The sequence below is a fragment of the Lithobates pipiens genome, unplaced genomic scaffold (genome assembly GCF_037356315.1).
Source record: "Lithobates pipiens isolate NorthernLeopardFrog02 unplaced genomic scaffold, aLitPip1_a1.2 Scaffold_16, whole genome shotgun sequence".
In the NCBI taxonomy this organism is placed as follows: Eukaryota; Metazoa; Chordata; class Amphibia; order Anura; family Ranidae; genus Lithobates; species Lithobates pipiens.
The window spans coordinates 403,342,307-403,359,983 of NW_027507748.1; the positions used below are offsets into that span (position 1 = coordinate 403,342,307).

General features: G+C 44.4%; 1 protein-coding gene across 1 annotated transcript in view; it reads right to left on the reverse strand.

Annotated features, from left to right (window-relative positions):
* UBE2G1 (ubiquitin conjugating enzyme E2 G1) overlaps positions 1-17,413 on the reverse strand; it is an 88,698-nt gene extending 71,285 nt beyond the window's left edge. Inside the window, exon 1 of the mRNA XM_077482357.1 lies at positions 17,215-17,413. Within this exon, the coding sequence (XP_077338483.1) occupies positions 17,215-17,260 (46 nt within the window). The 5' untranslated portion in view covers positions 17,261-17,413. The remainder of the gene's footprint in view (positions 1-17,214) is intronic.
* Between the last annotated feature and the right edge of the window lie 264 nt (positions 17,414-17,677).

Below are 17,677 nucleotides of genomic sequence, written 5' to 3' on the forward strand. Positions count from 1 at the left end.
TTTGCGCGATATCACAGACGCACGTAATTTGAAGAGTTGCCATGTTGGGTACTGGTTTGTGACGCAAGCACATTTCTGTCTGCCCCCTTGTTGTAAAGGGCCAAAAATATGCATTGTTACTGTACTAATGACAGTGGCAAGTTAAGGGGTTAACACCGGGGGTGCTTACTGTGTGGGGATTGCCCTGACTGGGAGAACACAGATCCGTGTTCCTGTTTAGCAGGAACACAAGATCTCTATGTTCTCCCCTGTGAGGACGACAATCTGCCTTGTTTACATAGGAAGATTGCCGTTCTGCCTCTCTGGGGGAACAATCGTGGGTGGCTGGCAGACATGACCTCTGCTGGACCCGCTGATTGTCTCCTCCTGTCGTGTGTGTGTGTGTGTGTGTGTGTGTGTGTGTGTGTGTGTGTGTGTGTGTGTGTGTGTGTGTGTGTGTGTGTGTCCAGAGGCTACTGTATGAAGCGATGTACAGGTAGGTCGTTTCGCACAGCCAGGCTGCCTTGCCACAGCAAAATGTGTGGAAGGCGGTCCGGAAGTGGTTAATATCACTAAAGGATAAGTGCACTGCATGGTTTTTAAAATCTGACAGTGGGTACGACGCTTCATCCACACAGCTGCATCATTCAGTTTCCTGTGAACGGATGCCTACAAGTACAGTCGGCCAATGCAGTTGGCAGTTTGTAGTTATTAATGAACTGCATGGGAGCTGATGAGCACTTTTTTTTCAAAGGTGAACTTATCCTTAAAGCATATGTAAACCCTCCTTTCCTTTTGCAGCGTCTAGTTAATCTGCATTTGCCATGGAGCTGCATGTCTGATCAGCGATTTGAGGTCTTGAAAGCTGACATGTGCACACTGGCAAGAGTGACAGGTATCACCATAGGCATGCCTTGAATGTGAAAAATAAATAAAAAAACACCACACACACACACACACACACACACCCCTCTGAACAAATTTGATTAAATAATTAATGAGTAGAAGTTTCTTTAAAAGTCTAAACAAGTCCAAAATGGCAGGTACTATGATGAACAAGTCTCAAAGTACAAACAATACCTTCACTGACTGAATCAAATCCTCCTTGATTTTCATATTCCATATACCCCCCCTCTCCTTGACACTGCAGATCACAGTGGGAAAGTTTTAGCAACAGAGGCAATGCTGTCACTCCAGAAACTGCAAGTAGGGCTAGGTGTAAATTTGTGCTCTGATTGGACAAAGCTGAGAGGCGGGGCAGAGACATCACCTCATCTAATCAGAGAACACATTGCATTCATTCAGAAAATGCAAAGCAATCTCTGAATGGCACCTGTGCTGATCAGCCAATATACTGTGTTCACAGTCAGGGTTGCCAACTTTCAGTACATTTATGAACAGCATGTAAAATCCATAATGTTTGCATCTCTCCATGACTGCCCATACCCGGGAGATGCAAAAATGATGGTATTTACAAACTGTTTGTAAAATAACTGAAAGTTGCCAACCCTGTTCACAATGCATCAAGCCAGGCAGCACGGCACCAGAAGTGAATGGGGGGGGGGGGGCACAATTATTCTTTAACACCCAAAAGTATTCCCTCTCAGACAGTATTTTCTTGAACAGGATTACTCAATTGTACAATTTCCCCTCACCTCCTGTGACAACTTATTGTGCCCCAGAGCAAGTGTGACCCTACCCGGTAGAAAGTTCTGACTTTCAATGTATGTATGCATGCAGGCACCACTAATGTTACCAAACTGTTTAGCATAGTAAACAAAAAAGAACAAAAAAATACAGTGGTAGTATGAAAAGAAATAGGCAACCTCCCATTAAATTATGACCGGTGAAAAAAATAAATTAAAAAAAAACAAAAAAATAATAAAAAAAACACAACAACATCAAATACCTATAGCCAGGGACAAGTCCATTTAAAAAAAAAACAATAAAATAAAAAAAAAAAACATACCAATTTTTGCATCAGTTATACAGTAGCAGGGACAGAAATTGGGACTTATGTGGAACTAGGAATTGTGCATCCTAATACGTACACACGTGAGTCTGTGTACCTGCACAAAGGTGTGCAGGTGTTCTGTACATCCCATGTAGGCAGTGTAATGTAAATTGAGACACAGCCACTGTCTCTAATTTGACATCCGTACGGGTACACAGCTCTGAACACAGACACTGAATTCAGGACACGCACCCTCAGCCACACAATGACAAATTGGGAGCAGCAGCTGTGTCCGTTGAACCTGTGTGTCCCAATTGTCAATGGGACTGTCAGTACAGTGATGCACTAACACCAGTGCTTCCCCATGCAGGTAAACACAATAGGATACCCCATGTGAAGGAGACCTTACATAACAAAGGACTTAAAAGACCCCAATATACAGTGTGGCAACCAGTGAAAATGGCTATTAAAAACTACAGAATTCATTTTCTTTAACAGAAGGAAATGGTGTTTCGATACACTCACAGAGGTGTATAGAACATGGGCTGTTGTGCAATTGTTAAGAAAAACGTTGCCCTGTTTCAATGTACACATTATATGTACACACTGTACCACCATCTGTTTTAACATTCGTAAGCTCAAGGTCTAAAAGTTCCCTCCAAGGTACAAACAGCAGCACATACCTCATCACGGAAGCAGAACTGTCCGTTGTAAGAACTCTGCTGATATAAAAGCCAATTTATTCACAAACCTGCTGTGAAATCAGATGCCATTCACCATGTACAACCTGGTTGTTTATTACATTGCACGTAATGTACAAATCTCACCACAAGGGAAAAGACAGCATGACTTTATGAATCTCTAACGAAGCTGTAAAAATCAAAAACACACTTCTTATAGACACTAGGAAACTAACATAACCACATTGTATATATGCCAGCAATGGTGAACTGCACCTCATAAGCCTGCAGGATGCCACTATCAGCACGAGGAAAGGATGTGCAACATGAGAGCCACTGACCGGCAAGTGAGGGATTATTATAGCAGTCACTGACGCCAATGGTGTGGCTTATTTTTGTGGTCACTAGCACCATTGCTGGGGAGTAAATAATACAGTCGGTGACACCAATGCTGGGGGGGGGGTATTGCAGTCAGTGGCACACACCAATAATGCGGGGGGGGGGGGGGGGGGGGAGGTATTTTTGTGGTCATGGACACACCAATGCTGGGTGTTGGCAATACCATCATCAATATAAGTGCTTTGTTTCACTGCCACTTTCTCTTTGGTGTGCGCAATAGCACAGCAGGGCCAAAACTTTTTGCCACTGTGGTAGGCCCTTTGAAATATTGGGGGCTGCATTTGAGGCCCTCTACAATTTTCAAATTGGCCACAATTTCTATAGTGTCAATTAAATGTTTTGAGTCTGCTGTCAGCACCCTCAGAATGTTGGGCCCAGCAAGCAGACTCAGGGCTTTTGGATATCTGCACAGAGTACATCAGAGGATGGCTGACAAAACGTCTTGTAATTCCAGTCTACAAAAAGCTTTGTTTTGTCAGCACACTACAGGAACTTTAAAGTGGAAGCAAAAGTACTTTTTTTTAACTTGTACCTACAAGGACAGAAGCCCTGTCAGCGGTGACCGTTTTCTGCTGGAGGGCTTCATTTCAAGTTAAGCATTTCATAATGTGCTAGTGTGCAATGCATACTAGCACATTAGGCCATTGTCTCGCAGGTTTTTGTTTTAAAGGTTGCAGCCTACCATGTTATTTTCCTGTACTTGGGTCTAAAAAAAATTTTTTTTATTTTCTTTATAATAAAATGATTTTGGAGTAAAAATATATCTAAAAGATGGGTTTTCTACTTAAGATACATTCAAGAGGAAGTAAACCCTGATGGGTTTACTTCCTCTTTCATTCCCTGCAAAGGCAAAGCATAATGGACTACTATGCATCGCATAGTAGCCCATTATGTGTCACTTACCTGACACAGGAGCCAGCGAAGTCACCGCTGTCCCCTGTAGTCCGCCGCATCCATCTTCTTGGTGGGGTCTCGCAGCTCCGCCGCTGTCATTTGGCAAAGCCGCGATTACATCACTCCCGCGCACGGGAGCCGACACGCGCGGCAGCTCCGTCATTGAGAATGCCGCGCTCAGTGCGCCGCTGTCTATGGCGCATGCGCCGTAGACAGCAGTGCCTGTTTTCAGGCAAATATCTCCTAAACCATATAGGTTTAGGAGATATTTCTTGGACCTACAGGTAAGCCTTAATCTAGGCTTACCTGTAGGTCAAAGTGGTTTGTAAGGGTTTACAACCACTTTAACCGATCATTTTTTATTTTTTTTTAAAACACATTTCAGTTGTCAGCAGGGGAAATCCCACCAACAGCTAAAAGAACTGAGCCTGAAAGTATCCGTTTCAGGTATCAGAACATTTGCACAAGTACCAACACCAATATCAGTGCAACCCTAATTAATCATAGTGCATGCTCACATCGTACACATTCCATGCTATGCGTTACACACTCTGGCAGAGCGAACAAGTCCCTAAGCCCAACTCCAACTTTGACTGAACTTTTACATAACTGCTGCTACATACAGTGCTGACAGCAAGTGCCCCTGCTAGGTTCCCATATGTGTAGTATAATTTTGATCTGATTTTCAATTACATTTTGTATTGAAGCCGCAGTGCAACTTTTTGATTTCAGTTTTTAATGTGCATTTTACTACTGCAACTCACTCCTGCAAAGGCAGGCAACTGCAGGAAGGTTTGAAATCTGCCCCAGTCACTACTACCCTTTGCGGAGCACCACTCATTATCATAGGGGATCATTTAAGCTTATAAATATAGGAGTACCCTGTATATCAGGGATATGCAATTAGCGTACCTCCAGCTGATGCAAAACTACAGGTCCCATCATGCCTCTGGGTGTCATGCTTGTGGCTGTCAGAGTCTTGCTATGACTCATAATTATGGAACAGCTGGGAGGTCCAATAATTGCATATCCCTGCTGTATACTGTAGCAAGCATTGTCTCTAGATGCAGTCAACTACACCACCTGTATTAGTGAGACAACCTCAGCGGATTGTCCATAGGAGGCGCAGCATTGTCAGTCTGTGGTGGAGGGTAGTTTTACTAGTATCAGACAGAACTGAAGCTGAATTTGCACAATTTCACTCCTGCATGTCAGTCCCAATTTCAGACATCCGTGTGGGTTTCTGCACAGATGTCAATTGAAATTTCAACTTTTTGAAATCAGCGAGGTGCCGCAAATACAGCATCCCACCGATTAGGATGGGGGGGTGTGTGTGTGTGTGTGTGTGTGTGTGTGTGTGTGTGTGTACATTTTTTATCTCAAAGTGGTTGGAGAGGAGCATCAGAATTGGAAAGATGTTTTAATATTTTATTAGGAATTATGTGAGAAGACAACAGTTCTTCTTTAATCAGGAGGGCTCCACCCTGTAAGTTTTTGGAAAAAATCGAAAAGGACATATTGCAACATATAGGATCAACTTTAGGCTTATCTTTTTCAAACCACGTCATAAGGACTCAACTAAAGATTGTCTGGGGAACAGAGTTGTCAGTGTTCCCTCATACGACTATAAAATGCATGCGTGGCAGTCAAAATATTCCCACTGACCCACATACACTATAAGGCTGAGTTCACACTACAGCGATGCGGGAACGCCACGAATCCACGGCGGGTTCCCGCATCGCATACCTCCCGGCGGCAGTTCACACTGCCCTCTGCGAACTGCTGGGAGTGTCAGTGAAACGTTAATGACACCCCCAGATCAGTTCGCATATCGCAGTGCGATCTGCAAACTCGGACAGGAATAGGATCGCATGGTGTGAACACCCATGCGATCCGATTCTGTTGCGGACCAAAAAAAGGGTCCTGTGCAAGTTTGGGGCGGGTGCGATGCGAATTCAGCCATACTATCTGTATGGCTGAACTCGAATCGCACAGAGATCGGATGAGATTTGCACTGCAGTGCGAATCACATCCGGTTCTCGTAGCCACAGCAGTGTGAACCCAGCCTAAAACTATTTGAACAGAGAAAAGATTTTCCTCAGTAATTGTCCCAGCTGCTCATCAATTTTGTTGCTTAAGGACTATATAATTTTTTTTGTAGGGGGGAAAAAAAATAAAAAAAAATTGTATACACAGTAATTGGTACCATGTCATATTGTAATTGAAGGTTATTAAAAACTCTTTTCAATATGCAGTACTGTAATTTTCTGTAAAATTCTATGTAATATGACAACCTGGAGGCGTTGTGTACACTGTTGGTGTAGCATACACCCCCAGAAATTTAATTTCCTGCCTGAGTGATAGCAAAAATCTGCAGCTATGGAGCAATCAGCTTGTGATTAAAGTTTCACTCTTTGGATGTACATTGTACACCCAAAGATGAATTGGTTAAATCATTGCAATGTACACTGGGTGATCTATTTCTCAAAAGTGGAGTTACTCTTTAAGCTGGTGGAAAGAACTCCACGTGCAAATACATCATGTTTCAGTTCCATAAAAAAGAAAAAAAAAATTATGCAATTTTCTGGTAAAATATAAAAGGCCATGGTTGCATAGTTCTATTGCTCTGCTCTTTTTACTGTTTTATCACGTTTGCTTTTCAGGTATGCAATTCTTTTGTAATTTACCGTTTACTGTGTTTTGTCATCAACCATTATTTTCTTTTCACGTATGCCATTCAGTTGCAGCACTGATTTATCTATCTTGACAGCAACAGCGTTTGCTCTCATGATATGTAAATCAGCGACTCCAGCGCTGTAGGTCGTGATTTCACCACCACAGTTATAAAAAATAAAATAAAAAAAAAGGTGCATGTATGCCCATCATTAGAAATGGGTGGATGCAGGGCTGTATTCTAATGGTGGGCATACCCACCGATCCATTTTTTTGTTTTTTGTTCAGCCTACATGATCAAGAACGAACAAACAATGTATGTCAAACAAGGACTAGTAACGTACTGGTATGTTGCTGAAATTTGAGTGGTTATACCAGAATGATGCCTGCAGGTTTTGGCATCATCTTAGTATCGTTTTCAGCCAACAGTAGTGGCTAATTAGACTGCATTTATAAGCAGCGGGAGGGAAGTGTCATAAAGGGCTTGGTCTTCAAGTGGTTAAGAAGAGAGGGTGATGTGTGGCATAAGCTTCTAATGTGGTGCATAAAATACCAGGACAGGTCAAACCCCCCCCATATGACCTCAATTTTGAAAGTAGACACCCAAGGTATTTGCTAAGAGGCATGGTGAGTATTCTGATGCTCTCATTTGTTTTTGAAAAGAAAAATATTTTTCTTTTTTAACCACTTTCAGAACGGACCATTTTGCGATTCGGCACAGCGTCTCCGACAATTGTGTGGTTGTGCGACGTGGCTCCCAAACAAAAATTGACATCTTTTTTTCCCCACAAATAGAGCTTTCTATTGGTGGTATTTGATCACCCCTGCAGTTTTTATTTTTTGCGCTATAAACAAATATAGAGCGACAATTTTTGCTATAATAAATATCCCCCAAAAAGATATAAAAAAAAAAAAAAAAAAAAAAAAAAAGTTTCCTCCTCAGTTTAGACCGATACGTATTCTACATTTTTTTTTTCCCCAAAAAATATCACAATAAGCTATTATTGATTGGCAAAATTTATAGCGTTTATAAAATAGGGGATCGTTTTATGGCATTTTTATTATTTTTATTTTTTTTTTACTAGTAATGGCGACAATCAGCGATTTTTATTGTGAGTGCGACAATATGGCGGACACATTGGATATTTGACACATTTTTTGGGACCATTGTCATTTATACAGCAATCAGTGCTATGCAAATGCAGATTCCTGTGTAAATGACACTGGCAGTGAAGGGGTTAACCAGGGGGTGGAAGTGTAGGGGTTAAGTGTGTCCTAGGGTTTTTTTTTTTTTTTCTAACTGTGGGGGGCGTGGCTGTGTGTTGGTGAACACTGATCTCTGCTCCAATCACAGGGAGCAGAGATCAGCGTCACTCATTGCTAGGCAGAACGGGGAGATTTACTTCCGCATCTTCCTGTGCAGCCTCCCTGTGAGACAATCGCGGGTATCGAGTCCGTGGGACCCGCGATCGAACTCACGGGGATACCGACCAGCACGGGGTTAACCAGGGGGTGGCAATGTAGGGGTTAAGTGTGTCCTAGGGGCGTGTTACTAACTGAGGGGGGGACTGGGCTGTGTCTTAGCGAGCACTGATCTCTGCTCCAATCACATGGAGCAGAGATCAGTGTCACTTGTTGCTAGGCAGAATGGGGAGATGCTGTTTATATTGGCATCCCCCCGTGAGACGATCGCGGGTATCCCCACAGCAATCGGGTTCGCGGGACCCGCTACCAGACTCACAGGGGACCGGCGCGTGCACGCGATGGCAGGGCGGCAAATACAAATGGACGTACCTGTTCACCATTCTGCCAACGTACATCATCGTACGCCGGTCGGGAAGTGGTTACATTTTCAAAATTTGTGACAAAAGGCAAGATCTGCAAAATACTCAACATGCCTCAGCAAATAGCTTGGGGTGTCTACTTTCCACAATGGGGTCATGGTGGGGGGGGGGGGATGTGCCATCTGGGCATTTCATGGCCTCCGAAAGTGTGATAGGTAGTGAGTGAAATGTAGAATTTACACCCTTAGAAATCCTGAAGGCGGTGATTGGTTTTCGGGGTCCTGCATGCGGGTAGACTGCAAAAGTCCCACACATGTGGTATCCCCGTACTCAGGAGAAGCAGCAGAATGTATTTCGGAGTTTAATTTCACATATGCCAGTGGCATGTTTGAGCAATAAATCATTTAGTGACAACTTTGTTGAAAAATTACAAACACCCCCCCCCCCCCCCCCCCCCCCAACACATTTTTACTTCACCTGGGGCAAAAAAAAAAAAAAAAAAATCTAATATTCAATGTGATCAACATGCCTTTCAGCAAATTCTTTGGCGTGTACTTTCCAAAATTAGGTAATTTGGGGGGAGTATTGTACTGCCCTGCCATTTTAGCACCTCAAGAAATGAGATTCATACTAAAAGCTGCGTAAATTCCAGAAAATGTACCCTGGTTTATAGACGCTATAACTTTTGCACAAATATACGCTTATTGAATTTTTTTTTTTTTACCCGAGACATGTGGCTGAATGCTTTTGGGCCTAAATGTATGACTAAAATTGAGTTTATTGTATTTTTTTGAGGTGATCAAATTCCGCCAAAAGAAAGCCTCATTTGTGGGTAAAAAAAAAATTCAAATTTTGTATGGGTACAGAATTGCACGACCGCTCAATTACCAGTTAAAAGCAGCACAGTGCCAAATTGTAAAACGTGCTCTGGTCAGGAAGGGGGTAAATCCTTCCAGGGCTGAAGTGGTTAAAGTGGAACCTTACCCATAACAACTTGATTAAAAAAAATATTCTTTAGCAAGGAACATACATTCCAGGTTAATTATGCCATCAAAATTAGTGTGCGTTGTAAATTGCCTCCAGCATTGCTCTGGTTTATTCTTGCTGGAGACTGCCATTTTGCTGATGCCATGAGCCCCTGAATAGAAGTAAATCATAAAGCAGAACTAAACCCAATTTATTTACCGGTTTAAAAAAAACAGTTACATTCCTGGAATGTTGGAAATACAAATGGTCACATTTGATTGTGACCTCAACCAAACTGTCAAATCATCAAAAGTTTGGTGTCTTAACTGATCACAAGTGCAGTACCATGGCAGTTGCAGTTCAAAACAGAAGCAGCTTCCTTGGCTGTAAGACCCCCTCACACTGCCAGTGTTTCACGAGCTACAGCGCTAAAAACAGCAGCTCCATTCACTCCAGTGTGAAAGTCCTGCCAGCAGCTTCTTTGGAGTGAACTCACTGCTCCTCCACATTGAAATCAATGGGGCAGCACTGCGATACCGCCGGCAAACCGCCGCACCGCATTTTATGGGCGGATTTAACCCGTTTTTTGGCCACTAGCGGGGGGGTTATAACCGCCTCACTAGCGCCCGAATAGCATCGCTAAAACAGCGCTAAAAACATTACCGCTGACACCCCCCATGGCTCGCTGTGAAAGCAGTCTAAAGGATAGGAGGGTTTAATTCCACTTCAAGGATGTCAAGTAGATCGGCCTCTACAAATTCAGCACAGTGCCAAAACTTTAAGAGCAACTGTGTATGAGCAGAACAGGGTGAGACAGCATTACTGGATTTTAAATGGTACACATTTTTAATGTTTTACATAGCTAAACCTGCAAAGAGGGCCAACCTAAAGTGATCTAGCAGGATTTTCTGACTAAAAGTTCCACTTTAAAGTAGGTACAATGTTTTAACAAGTACCTGCTCCCACTTCTGCTCGAATTGCCTAGACAGCAGAAGTTCTTCTCTCCCCCCTCCCTGCAGTCTTTTGGAACATGTCACAGGTCCCAGAAGATTGCCGGACCATTCAGCAGGCGCAGCGCGACTCGTGCATGCGCACCCAGCTATAAAGCCGCAAGCTGTCACAGCCAGGTGCCCACAATTGAAATGCAGGCACCAGGAAGAGAAGCGAAGACTTGGGGGAGCACATCACTGGATGCCTGGATAGGTGAGCGTTTGTTAAAAGTCAGCAACTAAACTTTTTGTAGCTGCTACTTTTAATAAAACCCAAAAACGGCTGGAGCTCCTGCAAGTCCTGCCAAATTACTTTAAGCGGGCCCCTTTAGCAGTTATAGTAAAACGTTATAAATGAATGCCTATACTGTTTAAAATCAAGTAAGGCTTCATGCACACGAGACGCAGTTAAACGCGTGTTCAGATGCAGGTGGACACTTTTTTCAACTGCCCCTGAACTCATTCAATGTTATCCTGTGTCCATGCACACAGTCTCGTTTTTTTTTGCCATTTTTATGCAGTTGCGTTTAACCTAGTTTTTCCAGAAGCAAAAAAATGGGTTCAGACGCAAAAATTTCCACGTTTCAGACAAACGCGGCACCCGCGTTTAGCCGCGTTTGCATTTATAAGCGTTTTTAAGGGAACACAATTTTTTGGACCTGAAAACTCAAATATGATCTGAGAATGACATTTTGCGACCCAAATTTGGGGGCCCATATCTTGGGGCCACTTATTGCCAGGAACCCCAAATTCTGTATGCAGACACTGGAACTAGCACTACAACATATCCAAATTTGAGGTTTCTATCACCAAGTGACCCTGAGATAGGGGGCCCCAAAATGTCATGCACTTTTCTGCATCAGAGAATGACATTTTGTAACCCGACTTGTCATGTTTGTGAAATATCCAACAGACATTCGCTGTCCCATCAACAGATGGGTCCAATATCGACGAGCTCTGACTCTGGACCTCTAACGAAATTTGCGACGACGTTGCTGTCTCATCAAGAGCAACATCAGGAGCATTTCCTGACATATATTCAATATGGGATCCATTTCAAAATATATACCACAGAAAGAGGCAAATGCAAGTGTACAACTGCTCTCTATGCTGCTGCTGCTGCTCACTCTGATCAAAATAGCAGAAATAGTTAAAAATACATGCTTTGAGAGCTTGGGGAGGGTCTACATGATGTTATCTTTATAAACGCTTATAAACGCAAAACGCGGCTAAACACAGCTAAACACGCATTTCAGCTTTTTTTTAGCAGAGTTTTCACCTGTGTCTCGTGTGCATGAGGCCTAATACATTTTCTCACCCTGCTCAGTTGCTCTATTATTCGGCACTGTGCCAAAATGTAGAGGCTGATCTGCTGACAGCCCAAGTTTATTTCTATTGAGGAGCTCTGGGCCTCAGCAAAATGGCAGACTCCAGCAAGAACAAACAGGAGCAATGCTGGAGGCAATTTACAGCACACACTCATTTTGGTAGCATAATCATCAATATGGAATGTATGTTCCTTGCTAAAGAACATTTTTTTTATCAAAATGTTTATCAAGTTATTGTGCTTTATATCTACTTGCTGCTTCTGCACTGGTATGGAGGTTGTTCACACCAGCCTGCATGCTAACATCTGTGGATTCGTGTCCATTGTGTAGCAGCAGTGAGGGACGGTGCCTTGTGTTATTACAACCCCAGGTTTATTAAAATAATCACAAATTGATTCACTAGCTAAATAGGTATACTATTTCAGCACAATAGTACTCCACAAAGGCAGGAGGTCACAACCTGCACAGTAAGTTATTCAGCGAGGACAAGCTACTTTGCCTGTTTTTTGAATTCGGTAGAACTTTATTTGATAACGTCAACAAGCCATCTATCAATAACAATGAACGTTCCAGACAGTCCATGTACATTGAGTCAACCAAAATAAAGTACATAGCCATAGCGGAGGTCCACCCTAAAGTGGACCTTCCGCTCATCAGATTCCTCCCCTCCTCCGGTGCCACAATCGGCACCTTTCAGGGGGGAGGGGGGTGCAGTTACCTGGATAATCCAGGTAACTGCACCCACTTCCGGGATAGCTCTCTGCGGAAAGGGGCATAACTTACGCCCCTTTCCGCAAGTGCCCGCCCCTTCCCGCAAGTGCCCCGCTGCCTGCTGGGAAACACACAGATCCCAGAGGCAGCGGGGACCGTCCTCATTGCGCAGCGCGGCTCGCGCATGCGCAGTAGGGAACCGGGAAATGAAGCCGAAAGGCTCCATTTCCTGATTCCCATACCCAAGATGGCGGCGGCAGCACTCGAGTGTCGACCTAGAGATCGGCTTCGGGTGCCGACATCGCGGGCGCACTGGACAGGTAAGTGTCACTATTTTGAAAGTCAGCAGCTGCAGTATTTGTAGCTGCTGGCTTTTAAAAAAAAAAAAAAAAAAAAAAAAAAAACGCGGAGTCCCGGTGGACTCCCGCTTTAACACACTTAGGACAGGGTAGTTCTATTCTTTTACCTCACATGCACTGCACCTATAAAGAAACTTACAAAGAGTTTTCATGTCAATTGCCCCTCCATCACCCTGTGAGATAGTTTCCTGATGGTATTAACTTTACCCACACTAGCTGCTGGTGTTTTACATTAACAATCTGTCTATGATCAGGGTCTACTGGTGCCAAGCCCGGCACTGACGTCCAGTTGCCCCATACTTTTTCAGACGTATGCAGGTTACCTCTACGTGCATAGATCAATTTTTCATACCCAAGCACAGTACCCATGTGTCTATCCACATCTGCTGCATTGGAACCTTTGGGAGATCCAATGTAGTAGAATGAGTCTGCAAGCCTGAAACAGAGCTCTGCCAGCTGCCTCCCTAAGGAAAATATCCAGCACCACCTCCAAGACCCCTTTCACACTGCAGGCGTTTTTCAGGCACTACAGCGCTAAAAATAGCACCTGAAAAAAGCCTTCTCTGAAAACCCAGTGTGAAAGAGAGTGCTTTCACACTAGGGCACTGCGCTGGCAGGGCATCACAAAAAGTCCTGCCAGCACCTTCTTTGCATTTAAAACAATGGGGCAGCGCCACCATACCGCCAGCAAAGAGCCACCGCAGCAGTGTTCTGCGGGCAGATTTAACCCTTTTTCGGTCGCTAGAAGGGATTAAAACCGCCCTGCTAGCGACGCTAAAAATAGCACCGCTTTACCGCCGAGGTCTGTAGTGGCTCAGTGTGAAAGGGGTCTAAAATGCCTAAAAAGGCATGGCTTAGGGTCTCAAGGTATATCAGTGGAAAAAGCGCTATAAAGCGTTCTCAATACTGACTCCCAGTATCGTTATAGTGTAATCTCAGTAAAATATATAGTTGACAGTCTATTGGGACATGTTCATACGGCATAAGCGCACCGCCTCGGTTTCCTCCCAGTGGTCACTCGAAATATCCCCTATGACCCATCTTAGTTTAACAGAATTGGGACAATGTTCCAGGTAGTCAGGCAGGAGCATAGCGTAACATCTTGATATTAAACCTTTGGTTGAGGAATGCATCATATGAAATATTGAGGACATTACCATATTCTCCAGTGAATGTTCAGCCCAAATAGCTTGTTGTAATTGAAATGCATATTTTGTGGAACCCCATACCTAGTCTGAAGCTGGAGCAAAGGCCATAAATTTGCCATTCTCCAATATGTGTCTGAGATGCAAAACCTACTGCACTCCGAGCTGTACTTTTTACTTTTGCCAGTTCAGGGTACATCTGATTATTCCAAATGGGACTAGAACGGGTGTATCCCAAAACCTGTTGCATTTGCTTAACCTTCAGCCAAATTTTGTGTATAAGCCTGTACGCAGGATATTGCCTATTAAAAACTTAGAAAAAAAAAGTTGTTCTTCCAGTCCCCCAGCCAATGTTCTGGCCCTACAAAAGTGCATCATAACGAATCAACATGGAGTGCTTAATCGCCTCTTCACAGCATGTGTCCGAAGCCATAGCCCCCCCCCCCCCCCCCATAGTAGTAGAGCCATGGGTTGTGGAAAGCTAGCCCAACCCCCCCCCCCCTCTCTTTTTCCCTTTGAAGTTGCTCTAACTTGAACCTGGCATGGCCACCTTGCCTTTTTATTACATGAAATCAACAACGGGAGAAAGGGAATAAAATTCTGCCAGTGTTTCTCTGCAAGAAAATGGGAAGTGCATCTAGTGCGTACCTTACCAGGAGATTGGTGGTGAAACTGATTACATCATTTATAACAAAAAAGGCGCTGTTTGACCAAGTCTGGTCACTCCCTAAGATGAGGCGCCAATTCACATTAAGGTGGAGGATAGAGATAGAGATATCTCCACGAACAGATCACAAATTTGGGCATGGATTGGAACATGGATGAACTGTATGCAGCTGAAACACCGGTTTACCTGCTTTCACGGTTGGATTATTCACCACTATATGGACATGTATTTATTTTTTTTCTCTGAATATTAATAAAATTTCTTTTAGGATTTTATGTTTAGCATGGTACACTGATTATGGTCAAAGAGTCATGGAGGACAAAATTAGAATGAGCACACCATTTACTATTATCATTTATAATTCAGTGTGCGGTCACTAATTAATGGTCGCAGCTGTTAAGGATAGTGGGAATTTTTATTTATATACATAGCAGCACACAAGTATTTCAAACACGTACCAATCACATAATGGTATATCATTCATTTCTATGCAACATAGATGAGCCATGATGCAGTGACATTGAGGTGCACTGTGTTGTATAAAAAAAAGGTAGCAGGTCTGTATTTTTATGCAAGGCACTGTAATGATACCAAGGAGGAATATAGAAAATTGGTGCCTGGGCTCAGCCAAAACAATCTATGCTGAACGACACAGCTCAACTAAAGCATTCTGAATAGGTCTATAAAAATTCTATAGCATCTCCAGAAATAAAGGCATTTTATATATAAAAAAAAAAAAAAAAATTTTTATATATTAACTGCTTCTGTGCAAAACAACGTACATGTATGTTGCCGTTTCTTCCTGGTCTGGGGTGTGTGCGCTGGCCACATGCTCCTGTTGTGATTGGCTCCCACTGTGCCCAATCAGCAGGTCCGGGGGACATGATGTCTGCTGGGACCCACTGACTGTTGACAGGAAACTCAGACTCTGTGACTGGCCAGAGCAGCGTGACATCACTCCCGCGCTTGGGAGCCGCCGGTCACGGCGTGAGCCCAGCTAGAAACGGCACAGCATCCCCCTTCTAAAGTGGGCATGCGCCAAAAACATCGGCAAATGTACAGATGAACTCATCGCACGGGAATTGTAAAATTGTGTTTGGATACAGCATTGATCGACCACACAAGTGTCAGTTAAAATAATGCAGTGCTTTATCGCGTGGTTGTGAATCTTTCCGGGGTGACCTGGTTAAAACAGAGTTCAAACACCATAGTACCATCCTTGCTTTTAAGGTTTCTTTTAAGTTCAATACAAGCAGATATATTTAGATAAATTTAAGGAGAGGCTCTCCTAGGTTTTACATTTCCCTTTTTTCTGTATCAACTGAGGTATAGCGCCACATCTACCCACATTTTTCTCATTACTCTATTCCATCCATTTTGGCTGCAAATATATGGTAGAGGCAGCTCTTACCTTTAATTAAATATTCACTAATTACCCATAGTGAAATCCTACCTCCCCTTCTTGTAGAAAGCGGAGTTTGGCCCACATTTTTTTTTTCTCCTTTAGGCTTTCCCTCCGCTTCTATGTGTTAATATATATTAACACATGTATATATTTAAATCCTATTCCCAGTGTATTTTTTTTTTTAGAATTTACTTAACCTTATGTTTGTGTTACTGAGCGATTCCATCTTGATTGTGGGCATGTGAAGCCCACTAGAACTCTTTTCCGGGGTAAGTAAGAGCATGCTGGTTACCCAGCATGCACCTCCCGATCTCACGCATTGCAAGTCGGGCGTAGCGCTGAGAGCTTAAAAACAATGCGATGCTAACCTTCGGTGCTGCCCACTGACTCCTGGGAAAACCAGGACGCACATCTCCCAGGAGCGAAGGCGTTGTGGGATATGACATAAATCGCTGCAGCCCAGACTTGGCAGATTAGAAGGGACCCCATAGCAACAATGAAGACAAAGTAAAAAAAAAAAAAAAAAATCGTTGCCCAAATGTTGTTCATGCTCAAAGATGTAAAAAGATATTATGGGTGGAACCTCGCTTTAAAATTAAAAATAAATATTTACAAATGAATCCTTGCTGACCATGCCAATTCCATTATGACCCGAGCCGTTGTCAGTGACTGTCAGCAGGCAAGAGAGAAGTACCCTTCCCCCAGAGAAGTGACAGGCTCGTGTCTCTTTAAAGCTCCTCGCACATGTGAGTGTAGAGAGTGAGGACCCCGGCGTGAGGGGGTCAGTGCGCAGGCGCAGAGCGGTGTGTCACTGGCAGTAGTCGGAGCCCCGGGCCACACAGCAGCAGCCGAGGGCTGCCACACAAAGGGGGAGGAGGAGGGGAGGCAGGCTGAACACAACACAGCAGCCCCGGCCAGGGAAGGCACAAAGTTTCCCCCCCGGGGGTGCGCTCCCCTCTGTCCTGACAGGAACACAAAGACGGACCGGTCCTATAGACGGGAGTACATTACAAAGGGGATTCCCTGGGTCTAACGCATGACGACTGCGTATTTTCCGCGTCCGGATTCCCCCTCCTGGTGACCCCCCCCGGAGCCTGTCAGCCCTTCCTGCTGCTCTCTCACGCACAGCCGGTAGGCAGGCAGCTGCCTCTAACACCCCCCCTCCTTCTCCACTCTCTATACAGCACAGCCGTGTGCCCGGGCTCCCCTCACACACGCCGGCGCTGTCCCCCTCACCCTCCCTCCTTCCTTCCCTTGTTACCCAGGGAGGGGGCACGTTACCTGCTAGCTGCCTCCGCAGCAGGAGCGCCGACTGCGGCTCCGTCATGCTGTCTCCCGACGTGATCAGTACTGGCTGACAACACACACGGACGACCCAGAAGAGGAGGGAGCAGGCAGCTGGTCCGAGCCGTCACCTCTTTCCCCCTCCCCGGCTCTTCACTCTCTCTGTCCCTCTCACTCTGCGCTCGGAGCACCCTTCGCGCATGCGCGGATATAGCCCTCCCCCCCCACAACACCGTGACCTATACACCGGGCGATGGGGGGAAGGAGATCACGTGGCGCCATCTTGGGGAGGTCGGATTACGGTAGACATTTTAGGAAGGTCAGGGGAACGTGGGTATGGCTCGTGCCTGGGCTGTGCAGTGCTGGTGAGGGCATGCAGTTCTGTAGGAATGAGGAGACTGTGATTGGAGTGATCAGTATATACATTATCAGGGGTGCTGTACAATCTACACAAGATCTT